Source organism: Papio anubis, chromosome 12 (genome assembly GCF_008728515.1).
Source record: "Papio anubis isolate 15944 chromosome 12, Panubis1.0, whole genome shotgun sequence".
NCBI classification, from domain to species: Eukaryota; Metazoa; Chordata; class Mammalia; order Primates; family Cercopithecidae; genus Papio; species Papio anubis.
Genome location: NC_044987.1, coordinates 12,937,175 through 12,960,213, shown reverse-complemented (window position 1 = coordinate 12,960,213; position 23,039 = coordinate 12,937,175). Strand labels below are relative to the sequence as shown.

At 44.4% G+C, this 23,039-nt stretch overlaps 1 protein-coding gene across 8 annotated transcripts in view; it reads left to right on the top strand.

Annotated features, from left to right (window-relative positions):
• Window positions 1-23,039, top strand: part of SORL1 (sortilin related receptor 1) — a 179,571-nt gene that overhangs the window by 147,846 nt on the left and 8,686 nt on the right. For 7 of the 8 annotated variants that reach the window (XR_002517258.2, XM_021926639.2, XM_021926638.2 and 4 more), the window contains 13 exons: window positions 1,671-1,802; window positions 2,466-2,592; window positions 2,753-2,922; window positions 4,503-4,615; window positions 4,843-4,947; window positions 5,754-5,826; window positions 8,746-8,828; window positions 10,400-10,496; window positions 12,824-13,008; window positions 16,706-16,825; window positions 17,687-17,851; window positions 19,001-19,175; window positions 20,089-20,195. Coding sequence is in view for 7 of the 8 variants with exons in the window: in XM_021926639.2 (XP_021782331.1) it covers window positions 1,671-1,802; window positions 2,466-2,592; window positions 2,753-2,922; window positions 4,503-4,615; window positions 4,843-4,947; window positions 5,754-5,826; window positions 8,746-8,828; window positions 10,400-10,496; window positions 12,824-13,008; window positions 16,706-16,825; window positions 17,687-17,851; window positions 19,001-19,175; window positions 20,089-20,195 (1,652 nt within the window). In the remaining variant the exon portion in view is untranslated. Of the gene's footprint in view, window positions 1-1,670; window positions 1,803-2,465; window positions 2,593-2,752; window positions 2,923-4,502; window positions 4,616-4,842; window positions 4,948-5,753; window positions 5,827-8,745; window positions 8,829-10,399; window positions 10,497-12,823; window positions 13,009-16,705; window positions 16,826-17,478; window positions 17,574-17,686; window positions 17,852-19,000; window positions 19,176-20,088; window positions 20,196-23,039 lie in introns of those variants that run through there. The other variant, XM_031652856.1, reaches the window with a different exon arrangement.

Genomic DNA, 23,039 nt, shown 5'->3' with positions numbered 1-23,039 from the left:
ATTCCTCTTGAGCATCCTTGTTGCTCTCATGGGAACATTATCCAGTTTCTCTACCTACGTCTCAAAGTGTGGTTGTTTATGTTAGCAGAAAGGGGAAGAGGGAGGGGGTCGAGGTCAAGAGGTGACCCATGGCCACATGCCTGGGTCTGAGGTGGGGCGGATGAAGCTTCCTTGCTCAGGTCACAATGCTCATATCACCTTTAACATAACCTTGTTACTTGTGTGAACACACTCCTTATTTCCTCAGGGGTTAGTTTCAGGAAGGGACTATTATCATCGTTGCTTTAAAATTAAACTATAAACAAAATTCCTTCCATAGTTAGCTTGGCCTATGTGCCGTGCCGAGATAAGCAGAGGCTGTTAACCTACAAGATGTCACCACGGGCACGGGGCAGGGTGCGGGGAGCAGAATGGAGCCACTCATGTTCGGCCTCCTTTTGTCTGTTGTAATTTCCCCATTTTCAAAGCCAGTGATGTTGCATGTCTCTCACCTTTCTTCTGTTTTCTCTCTTTCTCTCATCACAACCAGAAAAGGGTCTCTGCTTTTAAGGACCCAGGTCATTAGACAGAACCTACCTGGATAATCCAGGCTGAACTCTCCTACTTCCGGGTCCTTAATCTAATCACACCTACAAAGTGGCTTTGTTACATAAGGTAACATATTACAGGTTCCAGGGATTAGGATGTGGACCTGTTTGACTTGGAGGAGCAAGATTGATTTTAGACCCTCATCACTGGTGGCACTGGATTTCTGATGTAGCCCTTCCTTGTCCAGGACTGGGCAGGCAGGTGTGAATCTGTATAAGGAAGGCCTCAAATTACCGTTCCTGGGATCACCCAGGTACATAGCAGATTTGTACCACCCAGGTACACAGCCTGCATAGCAGATTTGCTGTCTATAGCCATTCTCACCTTTTCTCTTTTCAGGAGGATTTGCAATTTTATGGTGATTGCTTTCTTTTGAGAGCCTCCCATGCAGTTTAAATCTACTTTCAGAACTGGAGAGCACATCACATTTTGGTCAATAGCCTAGCCATACAATTGAGTAACCCTTAACTTACCGATGCTCATTATTTGCATTGTTTCATTTTCCGTGAAAGTACTTTGAAAAGCCAAACAACTTAAAATACTACATAAAGTACGCATGCCTCTTAATATTTTTGGGATTCATCTCATTATTATTTCTATTACTCAAACCAGAAATCAGCTCCTCTTTCTAGATTGCAAACTAATAATAGCAGCAGAATAATAGTACTGTAGAGTAATAGCTACAGTTTGTTGATGCTGGCCAGGAGCCAGGCGCTATTCCAGGTGTGTGATCCCGTTAGATCCTTGTAGACACGACAGCGATGGAATTGTTACTTCCATTTTTTATAGGGGAACTGAACCTGGGTGATGTTAAGTGATTTGCTCAAACTCACGCAGATCTAGGGTTTAAACTCTAGTTTGTTTGACTCCAAAGGGCTCCCTCTTCCTGAATGCAGATTCCAATTGTTAATGTTAGATGTTAGATGTTAGTGCCGGTATAGATTCCACCACTGGTCATTCCAGAGGTGTGTTTTGAAGCAGAAGCCTATTAGTACTTTGCCTAAACCCGAATAAACCTGGGCCCAGCCTTTAGTACCATACGGCCTCTCCCCGTGGGTTTAAGAAGCCTCTCTGTGTTTCAGCCACACACAGCACCTTGACTTGCATGAGCAGGGAGTTCCAGTGCGAGGATGGGGAGGCCTGCATTGTGCTCTCGGAGCGCTGCGACGGCTTCCTGGACTGCTCAGACGAGAGCGACGAGAAGGCCTGCAGTGGTGAGTGCCAGCCCGTGGGCTGGGCTGGGCTGGGCTGGGAGGCTCGCTTACCCCAGGGCCCCTCCCGTGTAGATCTCCAGCTAGGACCCTTTTGAACTGTTCCTCAATCTGAGGATGAAACAGATTTGTGCCTAGTTTTGGAGCCCCAAGTGAGGTGAGCCTTGGCCAGAGTCTGATATAACGTGCAGCTGTCTCCTCCCTGTTAGTGAAAAGCTGGTCTTGGATTTTTTTTTTTTATGGACTCCCCACCTCATGTCCATACATCATGACTCTCATAGTCTCAATCTGCTGGTGGAATTAACTCTGTTCTTATCTCAGGAGACCCTAGGAGGGATTGTATAGGGAGGTTTCAACTACATTTTCTGAGATTTCTTTTCGGATATTGATTATGATCTCCTGATAATCTAGATCGCAGTAGTTCTGTTTAAAAGCAGGAGTCCTCTGAAATCTAAGGATTTGTAAGATGTAACATTTTGTTGTTGTTGTTGTTGTTGTATTTTTAGTAGAGATGGGGTTTAGCCATGTTGCCCAGGCTGGTCTCGAACTCCTGAGCTCAGGCAATCCACTCGCCTCAGCCTCCCAAAGTGCTAGGATTACAGGCGTGAGCCACCACGCCTGGCCGAGATGTAACTTCTTTTGACTTTTTCTCCTTTATCTCTCTAGATGAGTTGACTGTGTACAAAGTACAGAATCTTCAGTGGACAGCTGACTTCTCTGGGGATGTGACTTTGACCTGGATGCGGCCCAAAAAAATGCCCTCTGCTTCTTGTGTATATAACGTCTACTACAGGTGGGTCCCGTCGTTGCCACGGGAGATGAAAATGATGTCTTCATTGTCCCAGGATGCTCTGAAAGCTCTCTAGTGGCGTGCACCATGTTCTTAACTGAGTCAGACATCTCAGCCCCCTGTGCTGCTCCCGTGTGACAATATCTTTATTTTTTTGGGCCAGGGTGGTTGGAGAGAGCATATGGAAGACTCTGGAGACCCACAGCAATAAGACAAACACTGTATTAAAAGTCTTGAAACCAGATACCACGTATCAGGTTAAAGTACAAGTTCAGTGTCTCAGCAAGGCACACAACACCAATGACTTTGTGACCCTGAGGACCCCGGAGGGATGTAAGTGTTTCAGTTAATTTTTATGGTGTGTGTGAGACCTCAGGTGGGGTTTTGTGAGCATCTTTCCGAGTATTCTCAGGAATGTGGGAACACCCGTGTGCCTCACATGTACAGAAGTATTGTGGCTAAGCTTTATAGTGTTGCGAGAGCTGTCAAACAGCTCTTCTCCTTTACTGCGTCAGAGACTGTTCTTGTACCTTAAGTTAATTTAAGATTCTCTCCACCATTGTCCTCTTGCATTGTTTGTCTAGTTTCTACCTCTACCTTCCTTCTCTAGATATTTCCTAGTACTTGGTACTTGGGAGGTCATCGTCATTAAAATATGAGGCATATCAGCAATTTTGTGGCTAAGTTTTTTTTTCTTTTTGGAGATAAGGTCTCACTCTGGCACCCAGACTGGAGTGCCGTGGAGGCACAATCACTACTCACCACCTCAGTCTCCCCAGGCACAGGTGCTTCTCCCGCCTCAGCCTCTCGCATAGCTGGGACTATAGGTGTGTGCCACCATGCTCAGCTAACTTTTTGTATTTTTGTAGAGATGGGGTTTTGCCGTGTTACCCAGGCTGGTCTTGAACTACTGAGCTCAAGTGATCAACCTGCTTCAGCCTCCCAAAATGTTGGGATTACAGATGTTAGCCACTGCGCCTGGCTTTGTGGCTAAGTTTTTAAGAAATTTACCAAATTTATGTGTCTAAGAGAGTTCCTCACCTCCTCCCTACTTCAAAGTAGTTGACATGAGCAACTGTCTGCTTGAATGTCATCTTTTTCCATTGCCTAAAGTATCTCTAATATGCTAGCACTAAACTCATTAAGGAGCCTGCTTTGAAGATGATCACATTCATTTGGATATAGAAATTCTGTGATGTTACAAAATTAGTCTTATTTTTTGGTAGTCATGCCCACAGTACTCTGTTTTTGTTGTACAAGAAGCAGAGGCAGCAGGTGCTGTCATTGACAATTAAGATCTGAACATTGAATTCATAGGGTCAGTGGTGACTCAGCCTGCCCAAGTGATTCTATCCTGCAGGCCTTATGAGCCACAAATTTACCACACACTCAACTAAGCCATGATGTGACGTGTGGACGGCACACCTTGCTTTTTGGAAGAAGAGGAAAAGTGTCTTGTCAGTGTGAAGACCAAGCTAGCAGCCTTTCTAGTGGATAGTCTCAGTGCCGGCTGTGGAGTCTTTCTTTTTTTTTTTTTTTTTTTTTTTTTTTGTCGAGGAGGCTTCTGTTCTGTGGCCGGATCTCAGCTCATTGCAAGCTCCGCCTCCCGGGTTTTTACGCCATTCTCCTGCCTCAGCCTCCCGAGTAGCTGGGACTACAGGCGCCCACCACCTCGCCCGGCTAGTCTTTTGTATTTTTTAGTAGAGACGGGGTTTCACCGTGTTAGCCAGGATGGTCTCGAACTCCTGACCTCGTGATCCGCCCGTCTCGGCCTCCCAAAGTGCTGGGATTACAGGCTTGAGCCACCGCGCCCGGCCTGTGGAGTCTTTCTTGTCCTTGTTCTAAGCCCAGGAAAATTCCTCTGGTTGGCCGCTAGGCAGATGGGTTTAACCTTGAGTTGACTCTTTTTCTAGTGCCAGATGCCCCTCGAAATCTCCAGCTGTCACTCCCCAGGGAAGCAGAAGGTGTGGTTGTAGGCCACTGGGCTCCTCCCATCCACACCCATGGCCTCATCCGTGAGTACATTGTAAGTATCTTCCAGGAGTTGGCCGTATGTGTGTTGGGGGGGCTAGGAGATTTCTGGGTGTTCTGTATGAGTAGGGGTTGATTTGGTATAGCTTTGTAGGTGATGACCCATCTGTCAGGACATTCTGCTCCTCACCTTCTTTCCTCTCCTCCCGCCTCCTTGCAAGGTATTAGGATGCCCTGGACCGTTGGTTCCCTTTCCTCACATTTTTTTTCTTCTCATTTTAGGTAGAGTACAGCAGGAGTGGTTCCAAGATGTGGGCCTCCCAGAGGGCTGCTAGTAACTTTACAGAAATCAACAACTTACTGGTCAACACTCTATACACCGTCAGAGTGAGTGTCACCGTCCATTCCAGCCATCCACGCAGTCTTAGAACTGAGCGAAATTGCTGCTATTTTGTGAGAACTCTCTACTCACCTTTATGAGATGCATATTACTCATCTGCAAAATACCCAACTTCTTGTCCTGGGACAGGGGAGCTCAGAGTTTCTTTCAGTCTCTTAAATGGACGCCACAGAGAGCTTGACGTCAGAGTTTCTGTCAATAACGGGGCGTTTATGGGAATGCAGCTTCCCTGCTTTTAACTCTGAAATTCTGCTAGCTTTCCAGCTCCTGTACTTTTGCACTCAGCTCTTCTCTGCTTATCTTTAGCTGCAGGATGATGCAGAGCTATGATAAGTAGTCTTTCGACACTGATTTTGTGAGGTTCTTATGAAATATATTTTTAGTATTTTTTAGCAGAAAGGGATAGATTTTGTGTAAAGCATGTTTGCTAAGACCATTAAGTGTACACATTCGTGACTCTCACACTGATCATTTTGTCAGCACCCTTTTTATATATGTGTCTATTTATGAACCCCCTCCCCCGTACACCTGCCCTTTAGAAGAACCTTGATATTTGTCGATCAACAGACATTTCCTGATCTCAGGACTGTCCTAATGCCCTTTACCCAAGCTCCTTCCCTCGGGTATTTTGCCATCTTATTTCAGATGCTGGCACCTCTGAATATTCTGGATCACTCTGTATAAAATTTTTCCACCCTCACTGCCAAAATCTCAGCCCTTTAACTCATTCAGTATTCTTGCTGTGTGGTGTATTGCCTTTATGTCATACTAATTCCCCCTCTGATTTGAAAAGGTGGCTGCGGTGACTAGTCGTGGAATAGGAAACTGGAGCGATTCTAAATGCATTACCACCATAAAAGGAAAAGGTAAATGATCCCAGCCTTTGCAGATTTAGAGAAAATATTACAGAAACCCTTTCAAATGACTTTCAGTATGACTAGAAAATGGGGAAGTGTAGGTCAGAAAAACATCACACAAATTCCTTCTCCCCAACACATGCACATTTCTGGGTGTCTCTGTAGTGCTTTAGATACAAAGTCTTTTTGGGGTGACTGAGTGTGTTTTTCCTCCTAGAACTGAGCATTTCTTCTAATGCAGACATACAAAGGGATTTCCAAAGGCCATCGTGCCCAGCCCTTTGTGAGTAGTCACAATATCTAAAATAGAAGGAGTCCTTCCTTCTCGCCAAAGCCGAAGATGATTTTGTGCATGCTCATTTATGGTGTTTTAAAGAAAGCACCATGCTGAGTCTTGTTATTCTCCCAGTGGCACTGGCAAACTGTGTGTAGGTGGTTTTTTTATCTTGTACTAGAGCTGATATTAGTAATAACTGATGGCTTGCCAAGGGCAGGACACTCTAGAGTGTTCACTGCTTTGCGTACATCAGCTCGTCTAATTGAATGGTCAGAACAACTACAAAAAAATATTAGGAACTTGAATGAGGTTATGTCACTTGCCCCAGGACACACAATCAGTAAGTGACAGAGCTGGCACTGGAACCTGATCTGCCTGACTCCAAAGCCTGTGCTCTTAACCACTGTGCTCCACGCTTCTCTCTGGGCTGAGACACATGCGGCCTACTGGACCGCCCTGCTTGCCGGGGGTGGCGGGCTCAGCATCTTGCACGAGTGCCTCATGAGGGCAGAGATCCGGTCTGTTTTTCTCTACTCTATCATGGGCATCTAGTAGAGACTAAGGAAATGATTGATGAATGAGTGAGTCGAACCAGTTAAATGAAGGGTTCTGGCATACTTTGGGGGATGGACTACAACTCATTTTCCAGAGTGGTTTTCCGGACCTTCGCCTTGGCACTGGGGACTTGCATTTCTGGATTTCCAGGTATTAAAACCGGGTGGACACTGTGGCATGCAACAGGACTGGAAGATTTTACTTTAACCTAAGCCTGTGAAGAATAGGCTCTGGGTCATGGAGAGTCACTGTCTGGTCCCCTCTAAAATCTGGAGCCTTTGAGATCAGGGCCCAAGGCGGTCAAACATAGTGCCACCAGATGGTCTTTGGAGCTGAATGCTTGCAGGTATTCGAGAAAGCCTGCTGAATTCACACTCTCCTAGAGTTTTTATTGTTTTATGACTTCTCTCTACAAAGTCTGTTTCAAAACACTGACCACACGTACCAAGAAAAACGGATGTTGGAAGATCGACCAAAAACATGTACCTTGAATTCCAAAGGCACAAGTCACAACCGCATTTGAAAATCTCAGTGGGTGGTTGCTTCTCTTTAACTTCTTTTCTGTGATTTTGATGAATCTCAGCTCCTTGCATATATTTGGGCTAGGATTTATACAGAAGGCAGCTGTGTGCCACATCCAAAAGGTGTTTGTTATAAAATATCTGTGACCTGGTATCATAATAATATTTTAAGATGAAGGACAAAGACAGCAGAGGCATCAGCCAGACATGCCAGGTTAATTGGTGAACGTCGTGGATTAGTAATGACAATGAGAAAAGCCACCATTCCCTGAGCACTTGTTATACACTAGCACCGTGCTATTGTTGCTCATGAATTGGTCTCTTATTAATCCTTATGAATCCTATGAGATAAGTATCCTTATCCTCATTGTGTAGCTGAGGAAACTGGGGTTTGGAGTGGATTGTGACTTGTCTGTGGCTGCCATGATTATAATTCAAGTCAGCTTTACCATATGCAGCATCCATAGTGTTTTGTTCTGTGTTGGCCGCCTGAAGCTTCCAATCTCCTTTCTTCTTCCAGTTATTGAATTTTCCTGAAGTCGAGTTTTATTACGTGATTGATCATCTGGACAGACCTCTTCAGACTTTGACACGTCTCTTTTGCCACCAAATCTTATCTGCTCCTTTGATTCTCTCTTGCCCAGTCTATAGAAGGGGCATATATGTGGAGAGTCTAATATGCAAGTTGTCATTTAAATAATATTTTCTGATAATATTGATCCGTTGAGCTCTTTTAGATCATGCTGGGCCAAGCACTGTCAGCCTTCTGGTGGGAAGACCTTCCAGAGAACGAGCATGGCGCTCACTGGCTGAAGTGAGAGGGGTCTTTTCCTTGGCCACTTCTCCTTGCCCCATCAACTCTCAGCTTGAGCTCTGGTCTTTTTGAGAGCGCCAGTTGGTTTCTAGTTGTTTAATTGGCCCTATGTGAGGTTATACTGGAAAGGAAGAGAAAGAGAGGATCAGTTGAGTGCTAGGCACCATACATACATTATTTTAGTTAACCTTCCCAGCTCTGTGAAATGCGGATAACATCTCTAGGCTCCAGGAAGATAAGTAACTTGCCCAGGTTACACAGCTACCAGAACAGGAATTCGTATCTGTCCTCCTCACTCGGGTTTGCCAGATTCCAGAGGCCACATTCTTTCCATTTTGCTACACGCACATCTACCATTTATGATTTACCCCATTGTCAGCCTTCCGAAAGGACTTGAGATTGGTGGGACTTCGTTAGTGCCAAGTGAGACGCCACTCGCAGTGAATGATCCCTGTGCCTTTAAGAACGAGGCTGAAGCAGGGCTGTTTTGGGACCTTTACAAAATGGAACTTTTCTGCCTGACCTAATTGCCAGGATAGCTGACTGAGCCAAGATAGTTTTGTGTTCACCAAGCAACTGTGGACCAACCTTAGCTTCGGGAAAACAGTGGTAAAAAAGATAGATGAGGAACACTGCCAAAGAAATACCCTTTCTTCCCCGACTGAAAGATGGCTTTGTCCGTTGAGTTGAAAACTGTTAAGTCCTGCCTTCCTCGTTTTTCATCACGTGGCTTCTGTTTTTGAATTCCTTTTTGTTTTCAGTGATCCCACGACCAGATATCCACATTGACAGCTATGGGGAAAATTATCTAAGCTTCACCCTGACCATGGAGAGTGATATCAAGGTAATGTGGGAATTTCAAACCAGCAGCTGGATGGGGCTTTATTTTGTATGGGAACTGAAAGGACATAGCACAGTAAGGCTGACAAAACAAAAACAAAAACAAAACGAACGGCTAGATCTAGTGAAGCTAAAATACCAGAACTAGGTGGTTCCTTCCCCCCATGAAGAATAACTTGAATCTTCGCATGTAATTATTCTGCCTCAGCCTGGTGCCTGTTTTTCCTTAACCATATAATTAAATAGTTCACAGCAACAGTGCAAATAAAGAGTTGGTGTTAACAGAATATGTATGCCCTGTAATTTTCAGCTTTATTGGATTTCCTGGTGCTAAGCGCTAATGCTGAGGCACTCACAGTGGAAGAACAACCTTCTTGTGGGAGAGTTGGAGACCTTGGAAACATATTCACTTTCCATCCACCTAAGATCTTCCTCTTCCAGCACCGCCCTCGCTTCTATTGGCCCTCTGCGTAGCCGACTTCGCCATTGCTATCTGTGCCCATGTGGTTCCTCAAGCTGAGATCCACTTTCCATAGTGTTCCTTCTTATCTGTCCCTCCTCACAGCCTCTCCATCGATGAAGCTGTGTTGGGACAAGCAGCCTTCAGAGTCCTTGTGCCATTTACTTAACTACCATTTAGTGTCATGCCCTTAGCTTCAGAATGGGTTGATATAAGAAATGGTCTTGGCCGGGTGTGGTAGCTCACGCCTGTAATCCCAGCACTTTGGGAGGCTGAGGCAGATGGATCACCTGAGGTCGGGAGTTTGAGACCAGCCTGGCCAAGATGGTGAAACCCGTCTCTACTAAAAATACAAAAATTAGCCAGGTGTGGTGGTGCATGCCTGTAATCCCAGCTACTTGGAGGCTGGGGCAGGAGAATTGCTTGAACCTGGGAAATGGAGGCTGCAGTGAGTCAAGATCATGCCACTGCAGTCCAGCTTGGGCAACAGAGTGAGACTCTGTCTCAAAAAAAAAAAAAAAAAAAAGAAAGAAGAGAAGAAAAAGAAATGGCCTTATGTGGTTCTTGTCTTGTAATCTTTGATCTTGAAAATATTTTTGTTTGTTCGTTGTCCCATATTTAAAGATCTTTAGATCAAATCCTTTTATGAGCTCAGGACTTGGAAAAGGTAATCTTTCCTGATGGGTGGGTGTATTTTTGGTAGTTAGACAATGAGATCTAACCAGCCTGTTTTGGGTGGATTGGCCTCATGGCCTTGACTGCAAGGACTTATCCTTAATTTCCATAGCCTAATTATCTTTCCAGTGTTTCCTCTTTCTACCTTTGTTAATTGTTTATTATTCTTTTATTCTTCATTCATTTTTTTGTTGCATCGAATTTATAAATTAAACATGGTCTGCTATTTGTTTTTAGAAGTAGGTGGAGTATAACTAAATATTAGCTGATGGTAGCACAAATAGAACCTGTTTAAAAATTTTAAAAAACAACCTGTTCAGTGTAAGAAGCGAGATACCCAAGGAAACAGCAGAAAAGAGGTGTATTTTTAATCCTGCCTTTTGTATGTGGTGTGCCGCATGACTAGCTGTTCATCTAACATGCTTCTTCGTTCTTGGCAGGTGAATGGCTATGTGGTGAACCTTTTCTGGGCGTTTGATACCCACAAGCAAGAGAGGAGAACTTTGAACTTCCGAGGAAGCATATTATCACACAAAGGTAACACGTTGGTGCTGGTCAGTGTGTGAGCAGGAAGGAGTAAGGCTGGACCGACGCCTTCCCGCCATAGAGCTTGATTGGGGGTGCCAGGGAATGGGAGGTATTCTCTGGAAGCTGTTCTGCGTTGACAGGTTCTTGTGCATTGAGGATCCTGTAAGTCTGCTGCTGATCCTAGGCAGAGGGCTTCCCTCGGTGGCCCGTCGAGCCCTCCTCCAACCTCATGACCCTTAGTGGAAGTTGGGGGCCATAAGGAGGAAAATTGGACAGAGGCAAGACTAATTCTCTGCAGATGAGTTTTGATTTCCAAAATAAAGAGTTCTTAGATGTAGACAGTTTCCTGTCTCTCTTTTCTATTCCGTTGCTAATGAGAGACAGCAGAAGGCCTTATGCATAACTGGCGTTCAGTAAATATACGTTGCCTGGAGAAAGGAACAAAAAGTAAAGGAGGAGTGGTCCAGTCCTTGTTACATATGTACCAGCAGCAAGTCTCAGCTACAACTCCTCTATCTAAACACGTGCTGCAGGACGGATTTTAATTTATTTCTAAGTGGCCAAAGCTGACTGTGATTGTTGAGAATGACTTGGGAGCTTCTTCCTGTCTCCATCTTCTAGTCGTGAAGTACTTTCAGTCATGTTTTTATTTAGTCCTTGTCATAGCCTTATAAAATAGAGACTACAAATGTTCTATTGTTACTTTTTTTTTTTAACTGAAAGTCTACAAGGTACCCGAGGAGGTTGTTATTGGTACTCTTGCACATGGAGCACCTACCATGTGCAGGCATTTACACAGGCATTCTATGCATATTATTTACATAACCCCAAGTATAATTCCATGAGATATGGGCGCTTTACAGAGGCAAAACTGAAGTTGAAAGAATAAATCATACTCTCAGATGGTGGCAGAGCCAGGACTGGAACCCACATCTTTCTAACTCCAAAGCCTATGATCTCATGGCCTCAGTGTTGCCCCAGTAGAAACTGGCAGAGTCAGGAGCAGAAGTCTTAACTAGCTGTTGTCTGAAATCTATTAGGGCTAGTGCCATGCTAGGCATTATGCCAAGCACTTTATAAGCATTTTCTTTTTTTTCTCCCTGTAAGCCAGCAGCTGCTGTAAGTGCTGTTATTTTTTCTCCATCTCACCAACAAGGAAATAGAGAGTTTAAATACTTTATCCAAGGTTATACAACCACAAAGTATAGGGTCAGGCCTTAAACCCCAGTCCTTCTGATTCCAAAGGCTATCCTGTTAGCGTAGCCTCCCCCTTCTCACTTTTCTTTTAGTTTTATTTATTTATTTATTTATTTGAGATGGAGTCTCGCTCTGCCGCCCAGGCTGGAGTGCAGTGGCGCGATCTCGGCTCACTGCAAGCTCCACCTCCCGGGTTCACACCATTCTCCTGCCTCAGCCTCCTGAGTAACTGGGACTGCAGGCGCCCGCCACCATGCCCAGCTAATTTTTTGTATTTTTAGTACAGATGGGGTTTCACCGTGTTAGCCAGGATGGTCTCGATCTCCTGACCTCATGATCCACCTGCCTCAGCCTCCCAAAGTTTTGGGATTACAGGCGTGAGCCACCGCGCCCGACTTCTTTTAGTTTTAATAGCCTTTCCTCTGATTAGAAAGGGGATACATATTTGTTTCAGAAAATTGAGAGAACAAAAAGAATGTAATGAAAATTAAAATTGCCTGTAATTTCACTTTTACATTTCAGATATATTCTAATATATTTTTCCGTGGATTGATCTCTATGTCTTTTTTATAAAATCAGAATAATGCCATATATAGTATTATATCCCACCCTTTTCACTTAACATACAATTGTGAGAATTTTCCAGTGTCATCAAATATTTTTGAAACAACTTTTAGTGCCTGCACAGTAGTTCATGGAACGCACATTATTTAATTATTATCCTGTTACTGGACAATCAAATTACATTCAGTTTTTTCCTATTGTAACACTGTGATGCGAATCCTTATTATACACACTTTCGAGTCCTTCTCTGACTTCATAGGATAACTGGATTGAAGGGTATGATTTTCAAGGTTCTTGTTATACAAGGCCAGATGGCTTCCAGGAGCATCATACCAACCCATATCCGTGGATGGGCAGCTTTAAGGAAATTACCCAGTGCCTGTGCAGTGTGTTATGTACGGTCGTCATCAGTGCATAAACGTTGAATGAATTTGTCATCTAATGACAGTCCTACAGTACATGGGACTCATTTAAATTGAGAGATGACTATTTTTTTAAGAAGTATGTGTACCAAGACACATTCTTGACTCACACCCCCAGCTTCCTCCTGGAATCTCCTTTTCCTGTTTTCACAGTTGGCAATCTGACAGCTCATACGTCCTATGAGATTTCTGCCTGGGCCAAGACTGACTTGGGGGATAGCCCTCTGGCATTTGAGCATGTCATGACCAGAGGGGTTCGCCCACCTGCACCTAGCCTCAAGGCCAAAGCCATCAACCAGACTGCAGTGGAATGTACCTGGACCGGCCCCCGGAATGTGGTGAGTCAGCCAGAATGACCATCACAGAGTGAGTGTGAACTGTCTCCTAATGCTGCGCCACCACACAACTCTAGCGCTTTTCTGTCTTTTGCAAATGTTCCAGTGTCCCTGCTGCTCTTGGATATAGGCCTTTCTTTTTCCTTTGTTTTCGTATGTGCATTATGATTCACTGTGAGCAGATCTGTGCTCCTTTTTCAGTCTAGTGTTTCACTATCCACTCCTCCCCAGTGTGTCCCCTTTGCTTTTAGGTCGACCGTCCCGAGGCTGTTGGCACGTTCATCCCCCTCTTGCCTCTCTGTACTTGGCTTATGCCCTTTCTCCTCCTTGGAGTCCTTTCCTCCTCCTGCTATGCAAGAAAATCCTCCCTTCTATAATCGATCTCTTTCCCTATGAACTCCTACTATATTTATAGTTGGTTCCATATAGCATGATATTTCATTAAATACCGCCTTACCCTATTTGATAATTTCTGTCTGTTACTCTTATCTTCCTAACTAGTTTGTAATTTCCTTGAAGGGAAGGATTGTTTTCTGGATTTTCTCAATGGAAAAGCATATAGAAGTAAATTTATAATCAGGAATTAGTAAATCCTTAGTGATGAGTGGAGGAACTACCCACGTCTGGTCTTCTGAGGATATCTTCAGTGTGCATTTGGCACAGGGCTGATTTATAAGGAAATAACCAAAGTTTGCAAGTAATCGTCTATAAAATCAGTGAAGAAGAAGGAAGGAGAAGTTAAGGTTTACTGAGCAGCCAGTATGTGCCAGGAACAATACAAAACCCGATAAACCCATGCTCCCCCTTATTCCTTTTATTGGTTCTGTGGGTAAATATTCCCATTTTGCCAGCGAGGAAACTAAGGCTCAGTGAGGCTGAGTAACTTGCTAGAGTTAAAACGCTCACAAGCAGTAGATTGAATTTCAGTTCAGGTCTGGCTAATTTAATAGCCTCTGCTCTTTCGTATGTCCCAGCACCTGAAGCTGAGGCAGGGACAGTGATGAGAAGCCCTGACCCATCCCCGGAGCTCTCTTTTACCTGGAAGTTGAGTCTACTCACAAAGCACCCTTTCTTTCCATTTACATACCCGGCAGCACGTGACCACCTCATCACCCCCAACTATCTGTCCAGAGCAGGGCAATTGCACAGAACACTGAAGCCTGACTTGGTTTGGGGTCTGTAAGTGTGCAATTGGAGGAGGCTTCCTGCACCTCATCCCAGCTCATGTGCTGGTCACACTAAAGGTGGCTTTCAGAGGTGAGAGTGTAAATGAGATCACCTGTAGGAAGCTCTCTGTTTCCACCCCTCTTTAGTTCACTGAGGACCCTGACAGCTCTCATGGTTTTCCTGTCTACTATGAGAAGTACCATTGTCACTGTGCATGTGGGGAGCCTCTCATCCCTTGGCTCCCATAGCTCTGTGGTCCCCTTTCCTCTCCAGAGACACCCCATCCAGGGCGGTCACCAGCTTGTCCTCGGTGATATCATCCTACCTCTGTACTCTAAGCCCCCACTTGGCCTACTGCCACCTCATGCTTTGCAGCTCCATTTGCATTTGCTTTGGGACTCCTTTGAGTCCCTCAGCGCTTATCTTTCTTACATCCTCCCAGGCGATCACCGTCTTCAGGGTTTCCCTTCCTCTTTCTCTGTCTGTGCTCTCCTGTCTGTCTGTCCTTTTTCAGCTGTCAAAAAAGAGTCAGACTCTGTAAAATATAGGAAAAGATTTATTCTGAGCCCAATATGAGTGACCATGGCCCGTGACACAGCCCTCAGGAGGTCCTGAGAACAAGGTGGCCAGGTGCAGCTTGGTTTTATACATTTTAGGAAGGCATGAGACTTTAATCAAATACATTTAGGAAATACACTGGTTTGATCCAGAAAGACAGGACAACTCAAAGTGGGCGTGATGAAGGTGGGGTTTCCAGGCTATAGGTAAATTTAAACATTTTCTGGTTGTCATCTGGTTGAGTTTGTCTGAAGACCTGAGATCAACAGAAAGGAAATGTTTAGGTTAAGATAAAAGATTGTAGAGACCAAGGTTGTTTTGAAGTCTTTTAGTGGCTGCCCTTAGGGGAAATAGATGACAAATGTTTCCTATGTAGATCTTTAAAAGGAGCAAGACTTTTAGTTAACGTCTTTCGGATTGGGAGGGCCTGGAAGAAAAAGATCTAGCTATGTGAATACAGATTCTTTACAGATGTGAATTTTCCCCTACAAAGGACAGCTTTGCAGGGCCTTTTCAAGCTATGACAAAGAAACATGTTTTGGGGTAAAATATTTTGATTTTCTTCCTTGTCTCATGATGTTATGCCAGGGTCAGGTTGGAAAGTAAGTCCGATATATAGGATGAAATGAAACCCATCTAATGAGAATTTATGGTTTGTAGGGCATGACTCCCCAGACCCCTTAGAGAGGAATTTGGTCAATATTTTAAAAAGCAGAGCTTAGCCCTCACAGCTGCTGAGCAGTGTTGGAGAAAGTCACCCTGTTGCCTGGGACTTGGAAATCCCTTTGTGGATCCCTGCTCAGTTCCTGCTCATCCCATGGATCCTGCAGCTCCTACAGTTCTCTTCAAGCCCCTGTCTTACCTGTGCACATAACTCTTGGAGAAAATTCTCTTTGATTCTGCCTTACATAGAAAGCCTCCTCAGCTCCCACCCTCCAGTAATAAACTCTCTCGGCTTCCACTTTCTGCCGTAAGCTTCATCCCATTCCCACTTGCCTGCTTGAGACTCCCTCAGTTTCCAATGTTTACCAGCTAGGACTAAGCAGGGATGCACAGAGCAGAGGAAGTGACAGTAACAGTGGCTTTGAACAGTTTATTTCCTCTCGTAATTAAAAGAAGCTTAGAGTTGAGCAGTGCAGGGCTTCTGTCAGAGCAGCATGATTTGATCGGGCACCCGAGCCCTGTCATCTCCAGCCTGTGACATGCGTCTTCAAGCTTACCTCATGGTGCTGGGGCTGCAGTCATGATCTCTATTCCAGGCAGCCGGAGGGCAGGAAGAAGGGCTCCTCCCTCTGTTGTAATGAGTCCTCCTAAAGCTTTCCGTGTGATACATCTGCATCTCAATGGCTGGAAGCTCCTCGTCTAGCCTCTCCTAGCTTAGGGAGGTGCACAGTGTAGACTTTTTCTAGGCAGCAATTCTCAGTAAGTACCAGAGTTCTGAGGAAGAAAGGGAGGATGGGTCCCGGCTGGACAGCCAGCAGTGTCTGCCCGCCTTCCCTCCCTCCACACACTCGCTGGGGTGTTCGTATCTACTCTGCAAGCTCCCATGACTTTCCTTCCCACTCAGCACATCTCCTTGGAGCCCACGGCCGTGCTGCCAATGGTAGAATGACACCCCCTCTTTAATAGCTCCCCTGGTTCCCGGGCTCATCATGTGGGTTTCTGGTGTAGCATCTAACGCTCTATGTTTGCCACTTGTTATTTATAATTATGTATGTTTTTCTTCTCTGCCCGCCTCTTCTCCAGAATGAGCTCTTTGAGGACAGAGACCACATCATATTTATTTTTGTAGCTCTACATACAGTGCCTGGCCCAAGTGCCTTCTCTGTAAATGCTATAAATGTAATAAATGTAGAATGAAGACTTCTCTCTGAGCTCCTTTGAAGCAGTTCCAGGGTCTTAAATTGGGGATTTCAAGGAAATGAGGTCATTGGCCCATGAGCTGATGTCCTCTTCCATTCTCTGCTTTTACCAGGTGTATGGTATTTTCTATGCCACGTCCTTTCTTGACCTCTATCGCAACCCGAAGAGCTTGACTACTTCGCTCCACAATAAGACGGTCATTGTCAGTAAGGATGAGCAGTATTTGTTTCTGGTAAGTTTCCTGTACCATTTCAGTTTTTTAAGGGATGTCTTAAGTCCTGGGCTCTGGGCTCAACCCAGGACCTGGGGAGCTCGCATACCTGGACTCCAGGATCGATGTGTGTGTCGAGAGGCAACTTCCTCTTCTTCATAAGCATCATCGGGTTCTTGCTTGAAATATGGAATGAACGACCACTGTCACCAACTGCAGCTCCATTATGGAGGATTGATAACTCAGCAGATGATCACAAGTATAGATAAATCAAAAACTTTTATCAGGTTCCAGTTCTAGGAATTTAGTCTACATACTTTTATGTGTGTGCTGAGATAGATGGAGAAAGATACTTGGTATGTTATTATTACTTATGATAGCAAAAGATGTGATGCAACCTAAACGTCTATGAAGAGAGGACTGGTTAAAAATATTGTGATTTATTCATGCACTGGAGTACAGGGCAGCCATTCATAAGAAATATGACAACTCCAAATGTACTGATATGGAAAAAGTCTCTAAGCTATCTTATTCTGTGAAAGAAGCCAAGAGCAGAATATGTGTGCCATTTTCTCAGTTGTATAAAAAATATTTGAGGAAGATAGGCTACATATACACATGCTTATATGGGTAAGGATACATGTATATACATATCCGTGCTTATATATGCATAGGGCATTTCTGGAAGGAAGCACAAAGACTCTTACCAGTGGTACCCCTTGGAAAATGATCTGGGGTAGGTGGGAAATTACTTTATATTTTATGTTGTTTTTTACTAACTGAATGTTAATTGTTGTCATTATTTTGTTGAAAAAATACTTTAATAAAGATTGCATAAGGCCATGATATATTTTTTTTCCTGTGTGTGTGCTTGGGCTTTAGGTCCGGGTGGTGGTACCCTACCAGGGGCCATCGTCTGACTACGTTGTAGTGAAGATGATTCCAGACAGCCGCCTTCCACCCCGTCACCTGCATGTGGTTCATACGGGCAAAACCTCCGTGGTCATCAAATGGGAATCACCGTATGACTCTCCTGACCAGGACTTGGTGAGTGGGCCGGGCTTCTAGGCCTCTGTGTTTATTCTTGGCATGGTTAGGGTAGGGTGGGATGGAAGGGGGTCCTCTAATGGGGCAAGAAACACAGGCCTGCTTTCTGGCGCCCAGCAGAAGGTCTCTCCCATTTCTGTCTGGCCAAAGATGGGGTCCGTGTAGGGACTTCTTCTTAACTGACACTTCTCCGTTATTCCCAGCTACCATTTTGGATTGTCCCTCTTTCTTCTCTGCTGCTCACATTTCCTTCCCTGACCCTCTCACACAGGGATTAGCAAACAGAGGTCTGCAGGCCAAACACAGCCCACTGCCTATTTTTTTTTAATAAAGTTTTATTGGAACCAAGTCATGCCCATTTGTATATGTATATTATATCTCACCACTTTTGTGCAATGATCAGCAGAGTCGTTGTGGTAGAGACTCTCTGGGCCTCAACACCTACAGTATTACTGTGTGTGGACCGTTACAGAAAGTTTGTGACCCCTCTTTGAAAGGAGCGTTGATCCTAAACAAAACAAAACAAAAATCGCCCATTTTTTCCTTGCTCTGGGCTGCTCTGCCCTCTGCCCTCTCTCCACTCCCCTTCATCCAGCAGTGGTTGGTTTAAAATGCTTGGTTGCTAATACTCCTCTCAACTCTCCACTTCTTTGTTGCGACTGAATTTCCTGTGCTTACTATATGCCCTGTTATTTTCCCTTGCACCCATATACCTAGAGGCAGCCTGGGAGAAAGTAAGTAGATCCTTGCCCTTTAGAGCCAGGATTGAACACTTTGGTTCATTCTCTCTCCACCAACAACATCCATGAACTATTGCAATGGTGGAGATATGGAAGTTGAGTACTGAGTTTGGATGTGCTTGCTTGTTCCAGCCTACCTGCTGATGCCACGATAAATGTGGCTTTCCCTAGAGGGCTAAAAAAAATTTAATTGATAACTCTATGTGCAATTCTATGAGTGAATAGTTATTTTAAGATTGGACCTGGTCACTCCAAAGGCTTTCCAAAGAATGAAGTCAGAGTTTGGGACTCAAACTATGGTTGCTGTAGGTCACAGCTATTAATATACTGCATTGTCCACCATTGAACTACAAAGAGTAAAAAATGTCAGCCTTCTGATTATCATTCAGATGTTCTTTTTCGGTCCTAGTTGTATGCAATTGCAGTTAAAGATCTAATAAGAAAGACTGACAGGAGCTACAAAGTAAAATCCCGTAACAGTACTGTGGAATACACCCTTAACAAGTTGGAACCTGGTGGGAAATACCACATCATTGTCCAACTGGGGAACATGAGCAAAGATGCCAGCATCAAAATTACCACAGGTAAGCGGGAGAGAGGTTAGAGGTCTCCTCGCACAGCCAAGTGCCCACAGTGCTGTGCCGCTAGACCTCCAGACACAGACTTTTCATTAGGAGTTTCACAGGAAGTGCAAACGCTGCCTTCAGTATCCCTACAGGGGCAGAGCAGTGCAGAGGCTCCAGTGTCTGGGCTGCGGCGTGGTGGCCGGGGCACAGTGGGCTGGGGAGTGGCTATCGTTTTCTATATTTTCTAAGTCTTTTTAACTCCCCTCACTTGTTTTGATATTACTAAAGGAAAAGAGAGGAGGGATGCCCAAGAGAGGAAATAAAACCGAATAGTTACCACGATGTAGCTGAATATCTGAATGGCAGGTTCTCAATGGTCCGTTGTGGCAGTCTGACATGTCGAAGTGGAGGGAGACCCATAGCTGGGCAGTGGATCTAAGGGCAGTCACGCTCAATTCAGAAAGATGGTAGTAAGCTCAGTTGCTCAGACAGCAGGTATTATTGGGAGTTTTGATATTGGGTTATGGAGGCCCAGCCCCATTTATGCTAGTGGCATGCAGTGGGCCCGGGCCACGAGCCATCGTCACTCCAGTGTCCTGTTTTCAGACGAAACTCCTTACGCCATCCCATTCCTTCCCCACCACCCCTCTAGCCCACCCCATTTGTTTTTGTACACCCTTGGGTACAAGGGCTATTAAATTAAGTACTGTCCAAATTTCTTGCCTGAAGATGTTATAACAATAACAAAGAGATGCCAATTAAAGAATATCTACCACATGCTAGGTTCTGTACTCAGCAGTCTATATGTTTTATTTTTTTCCGTAATCCAGCCTCCAAGGCTAGCATTATTTAATCTCTCTTTGACAGACAAGAAAATGGAGTTTCAAATGTGTATCCACTAACTGCATCCCATTTCATCTTTAATTTTCAGTTTCATTATCAGCACCTGATGCCTTAAAAATCATAACAGAAAATGACCATGTTCTTCTGTTTTGGAAAAGCCTGGGTTTAAAGGAAAAGCATTTTAATGAAAGTAGGGTAAGTTCCTCCCTCATTCTCAATGACTTTGGAAATTTAATTGAAATGCTGTTTCAGAGATGAGCTCGTTAACAGCCTGCTGGCATAGATAGTGTAAAAAAAAAGAAAGAAAAAGAATAGGACGTGGACATGAACTTGAGAATTAAAGGACCATTTTCGATGGGATTGCTAATTAGTGAAATCTTTATATTGCCCATTAAAGATGAGAATCTCTGCACTAAGCACTTTTCAATCCTGACTTGTCTTCCTCTGAAGAAAGAGAAATGGGCTGGAGGCCATGCTGTGCTTCCCGCAGAAGCTGCAGCTGGGCTGGGGCTCAGGGTATCACACCAGGAGCCCCGCCTGTTCCACACTCGTTGAGGGCGGGACTGTGGCTTCAGTACCAGGAGCTGAGCTGCACTCTCAGCCTGGCATCTCAGCACTCTCTTCCCAGAGAAATTACAGGGAGCAGGAGGTACTTGAAGATACCTTGCTGACTTATGAAGAACACCTTGGTTTTGTTTGGTTTTGCTATTGGTAGGCCAATATGATATTCACAGCAAAAGACAGGGGAAGGGGAGTGAGACCTGGGAGTAGATTTACCACCCAAGGGTGGACAGATTCTTGAGTAAAGCTGGGTTGGCCCCAGTGACAGCAAAGCCTTAGCTAAATAGGAATGTGATGAATCAACTATGGCTACCTGGAGATGCAGCATAGGCAAAGAGCCGTGGGTTCTAAATAGTCACCATGCAATGCCAAAGCAAAGTGAAATGAAAATTGGAAAATTCTCACCACACACTCTGTGAGAGTTCTCATAACTCTTACAACTATGATATCTAAATGGCTAATATCCTTAAATATAAGGAAAGCTTTCAAGTAAATTCACAACAGAAATATTCTAATTTTGAAGAAGGTACATGTAACAAAGCAAAAAATTCCAGCAGCAGTAAGCAAAAGGAGAAAAGTTCAACCTCACCAGTAATGTAAATAACAAAGAGGTAGCCCTGTCATGTTAAATTGGTAAAGATTTGCAGGGAAGAATATAACTGGTATGGATAATAGTTAGGGAAGTAAACATTCTGTGAATATAAATTGGTTCAACCTTAAGTAAGGCTCTTGGGTAATATCTATCAAAAATGTTAAAAGTGTTCACACCCATTGATCCAGGAGTTGTAGGATTTTACTCTAAAGAAACAATGTGCCTGAAGAATTTATGTACAGTATTTATGACAGTAAGAAAGAGGAAATGGCCAAAATGCCAAACAGAAGAGGATGGGTTAAATAATGTATGAGTGGTTGATGTTGTGTAATCTAAATTATTTTCTTTATAACCTTTATGTATTTTACAAACGATCGACACCAAATATATATTAGGTGGAAGGTAATAACTGCTAGCTTAGAGAAAAGAATGTGGGGATGAGATTCCAGGCAGGTATTGGGAATCCCAGTTCGGCAGCCAGTCGCCAGTAGGGGATCCTTCCTGGGTGGCTGGAGCCCGGCTCTTAGGTTGAGATTCTAAGTTAGTATTTCGTTCCTAGTGGAGGGTCTGGCACAGGCAGAGCATATCCTTCTTCCCTTCCCCTGACAGGGAGTTCAAAGAATTATATTAGTCCGTTTCCACGGTGCTAATAAAGAATTATATTAGTCCGTTTCCACGGTGCTAATAAAGACATACCCAAGCCTAGGTAATTTATAAATGAAAGAGGTTTAATTGACTCACATTACCGCATGGCTGCAGAGGCCTCTCCATCATGGTGGAAGGCCAAGAGGAGCAAAGCCACATCTTACATGGTGGCAGACAAAGAGAATGAGAGCCAAGTGAAAGGGGAAACTTCTTATCAAACCATCAGATCTCATGAGACTATTCACGACCATGAGAACAATATAGGGGAAACCACACCCATGATTCAATTATCTCTCACTGGGTCCCTCCCACAACACCTGAGAATTATGGGAGCTAGAATTTAAGATGCGATTTGGGTGGGGACACAGCCAAACCACATCAAGAATAGACAGGTCAGTGGTGTTGGGATCAAGAGACTGTGATTATGCAAGGGGGCCCAATATGTGGCTAGAGATAAGGGATAGAGTCTTTTCAGGGGGATGGTGGAGAGTGTCAGTAGCTTTGACACTGGAATAGTCGGGGATCAGCAGAGAGGTCAGGTTGTCAGCCCTCATCCCAGCTAGCATCCTGGGCCAGGGCTGTCCCAAGGGTGACTTTTCCCAGCACTGGAGTCCAGGGCTCTAACTAGGAAGACATTTCATCCTCTCCTCCAGTGAACAGGGGCCTGATCAAGCTACAGTGCTTCTTATTTCAAGGCCAGGTTGTTGGGGAGCTGAGATCAGCTCAGGAGGAGCTAGAAAGCAAGGAGACAGGAAGTGAGCCGACAAGGTCATTCCTACACATTGTTCTGGAGACAAATGTCCTGTCTTTTCTAATTGCAAATTCCCCTTTCTCACCCCATTGCTGGAGTCCACTGCGACCTGGATTTATTATTAGTCAAATCCCATTACGGCAACCTGTTCAGATTCTTGGTGGCATTTAATATTGCTTGAGACAGGCAGACTGCTGAGCACAACTCTAAGTGTGGCTTTGTTAAAATGACTTTCCTGAGGGCCACAGTTCTCATTTCCACAATATAGCTTGTAAGTGGGGGGCGGGGGGTGGCAGTTATTTGAGACATTGGAGATGAGCAAATTTTCATTTTCTGAATCCAGTATCTCAGTGGTAATATAAAAAGAACAAGGAGAAACCCAGAGCACTTTAGCATCTATAGCAGCCTGCAGTGAGGAGTTCACATAAAGCTGGAACCAGTAATAGACTAGGCTGTCAGTTTCCATATTCGACTTCCTGAGCAATCTCCT